This window comes from Amphimedon queenslandica, unplaced genomic scaffold, assembly GCF_000090795.2.
Source record: "Amphimedon queenslandica unplaced genomic scaffold, v1.1 AMPQUscaffold_13513, whole genome shotgun sequence".
NCBI classification, from domain to species: Eukaryota; Metazoa; Porifera; class Demospongiae; order Haplosclerida; family Niphatidae; genus Amphimedon; species Amphimedon queenslandica.
In genome coordinates, this window is record NW_003546251.1 from 464,997 (window position 1) to 467,247 (window position 2,251).

Genomic DNA, 2,251 nt, shown 5'->3' on the forward strand with positions numbered 1-2,251 from the left:
TTTTTGAGTGACTTTAAAAATTCATAAAAAATCTAAATTTGATCAGAATCAGCTCAAATTTACAACACCACATAAAAATATGATATGTATCAGATAAAATTATAAATATGAAGAATTCTGTTTTAGTCAATTTTGTAAAAATTTAGCCAAGAACCCTGTATTTACAGGGACTTTGGCCCAATTTTTATTGAGTAGCTTTAAAAATTCATAATAATTATAAACTTTATTGAAATCAATTCTAATTTGAAGCATAGCATAAAAAGATGCATATATTATACATCAAATAAAATTATAAAAATAAGGAATACTCTCCTAGTCATTTTTGGCAATCAAATCCATTCACCACCAAATTAGAATTAAACAATAACGGTTTATATAGTTGTTGTTTCCGTTTGGAGGCATGCATGTTTATAGTTTGTGTTTTAATGTATTGACAATTCTCATATTGAAAGTTGCTGTCAGTGACTTCCAGTCGTCTCATCTTCCAGTAGTTGGCAGTAGCTGTTCCTCCTAAAGCTCTATATCAATGATTTATAAACCTATCCTAAGTGATGAAAGGCTGCCTATACTTGTCTTGATAGTGTCTGGTTTACTAACAGTCTCTGACTGTCAAGAAGATATTCTACAAGATATTGTCACTAATGTCAGTATGAGAGCATCATTGTTTTCTGGGAAAATGACAGGTGAGTAAAACAGAATTTATAATGTAACTTTTATTACTTTCATTCAGATTGTAGTGAGTTTATCAGTCTCAGTAACTACAATAGGTATGGTAATTATACTCATTCTTTTTTCTCATATTTAACTTCTCGTGTAGTACATGTGAATCAGAAGTTCCATATGACAATGTTGTTAATGTATCAGTTATGGTGCATTTTGACTGGAATGCTAAATCATCATTACATAAACGTTGTTACTGTTCATCAGCATTACTGAGCCTTCTCATACCTACATCAGTACTCACTTCTGATGTATGTGATAATAATGAGAATGCCACCATTTATTGCTCTAAGCCTTGTATCAATGAATCAAAAAATGAATTGGCTTGTCATGAAAATTGTGAAGATCTGGCATGTTTTATGTATGGAAAGATGCCATATATCATATTAAATCAAAGGCAGCTCTATATCCTTGTAACTGGCATCAACTGTAAAACTATAGAGGGACATGCAACTGAACTATGTGCTGTACTATTTTCAAGTAAGTAAATATACAGTATTGTATTACTATGGAGTGTGAATAGCACCTGGGCCCACTCCTACTGCTACTAATACTGAAAGTGATCTTAGTACTAGTGCTACATTTTCTATCATATTTGTTGGAATATTTCTTACTTGTGTCTGCACAATCGCTGCTGTATGCTTTTACTGTACTTTAAGAATGAAAAGGTAAACAGTATAAATCTCTTAAGTATTGCTATTTTGAAAATTATGCTTTCAGAAAACAGAAACTAAAATTTCAAGAACTACAAATGAAAAAAAGTATATCATATATAAAGATAAACTTTGATTTACATAAAGTAGATATATATGACAGTGCCACTAAGGGAGAATCCATTGATGGAAAACCTGCCATTGATTTTCTAATTAGTTCGGCAAACCAGTTTGCAAATTGCATCATTCCTTACTCTGCCATCAAAATCACATGTGAATTGGGAGAAGGTACAGTTAGTTGATTATTTTTATCAATAATTTATGTACACAAAAATGTAGGTGCATTTGGTATAGTTTATAAAGGTAAAGTCTCCCAAGGAAGCCTTTCTGAAATAGAAGATGTTGCCATAAAAACACTGAAAGGTAACTTGGTAGTCTTGGTTATTGTTTTTAAGTTTTTGTTTCAAACATTACCATAGAGAATTCTTCAGTTGAGCAGATCAAAGAGTTCATATCAGAATCAGAAACAATGCTTCACCTAGATCATCCTAATGTACTCAAACTATTGGGTGTGTGTTTTGATACTGAGGATCAACTACCTGCCATTGTGTTACCTTTCATGGCTAATGGGGACCTTAAATCATTCCTAGTTGAGAAAAGAGGACACAATGAGCCGAACATACTACCTGAAGTTAGTTGCTACCAATTAATACTAATACATAAAAGAGTAACAGTGGCAGCTAATGATCATATGCATACACATGATCACTATGCATGCTGTAGGGTTTATCCATGGAGGATTTGTTGTCAGTGTGTTTGGATATAGCTAGAGGTATGAATTACTTATCAGAGCAGAAGTTTATCCACAGAGACCTGGC

General features: G+C 32.5%; 2 protein-coding genes across 2 annotated transcripts in view; both read left to right on the forward strand.

Annotated features, from left to right (window-relative positions):
* Window positions 1-491, forward strand: part of LOC109586714 (insulin receptor-related protein-like) — a 3,450-nt gene extending 2,959 nt beyond the window's left edge. Inside the window, exon 12 of the mRNA XM_020002925.1 lies at window positions 453-491. Within this exon, the coding sequence (XP_019858484.1) occupies window positions 453-491 (39 nt within the window). The remainder of the gene's footprint in view (window positions 1-452) is intronic.
* The window catches only part of LOC109586720 (melanoma receptor tyrosine-protein kinase-like), a 5,622-nt gene continuing 3,594 nt past the window's right edge, over window positions 224-2,251 (forward strand). The window contains exons 1-9 of the mRNA XM_020002929.1: window positions 224-683; window positions 731-767; window positions 818-1,200; window positions 1,244-1,388; window positions 1,441-1,481; window positions 1,524-1,661; window positions 1,713-1,796; window positions 1,853-2,064; window positions 2,157-2,249. Of these exons, the coding sequence (XP_019858488.1) occupies window positions 527-683; window positions 731-767; window positions 818-1,200; window positions 1,244-1,388; window positions 1,441-1,481; window positions 1,524-1,661; window positions 1,713-1,796; window positions 1,853-2,064; window positions 2,157-2,249 (1,290 nt within the window). The 5' untranslated portion in view covers window positions 224-526. The remainder of the gene's footprint in view (window positions 684-730; window positions 768-817; window positions 1,201-1,243; window positions 1,389-1,440; window positions 1,482-1,523; window positions 1,662-1,712; window positions 1,797-1,852; window positions 2,065-2,156; window positions 2,250-2,251) is intronic.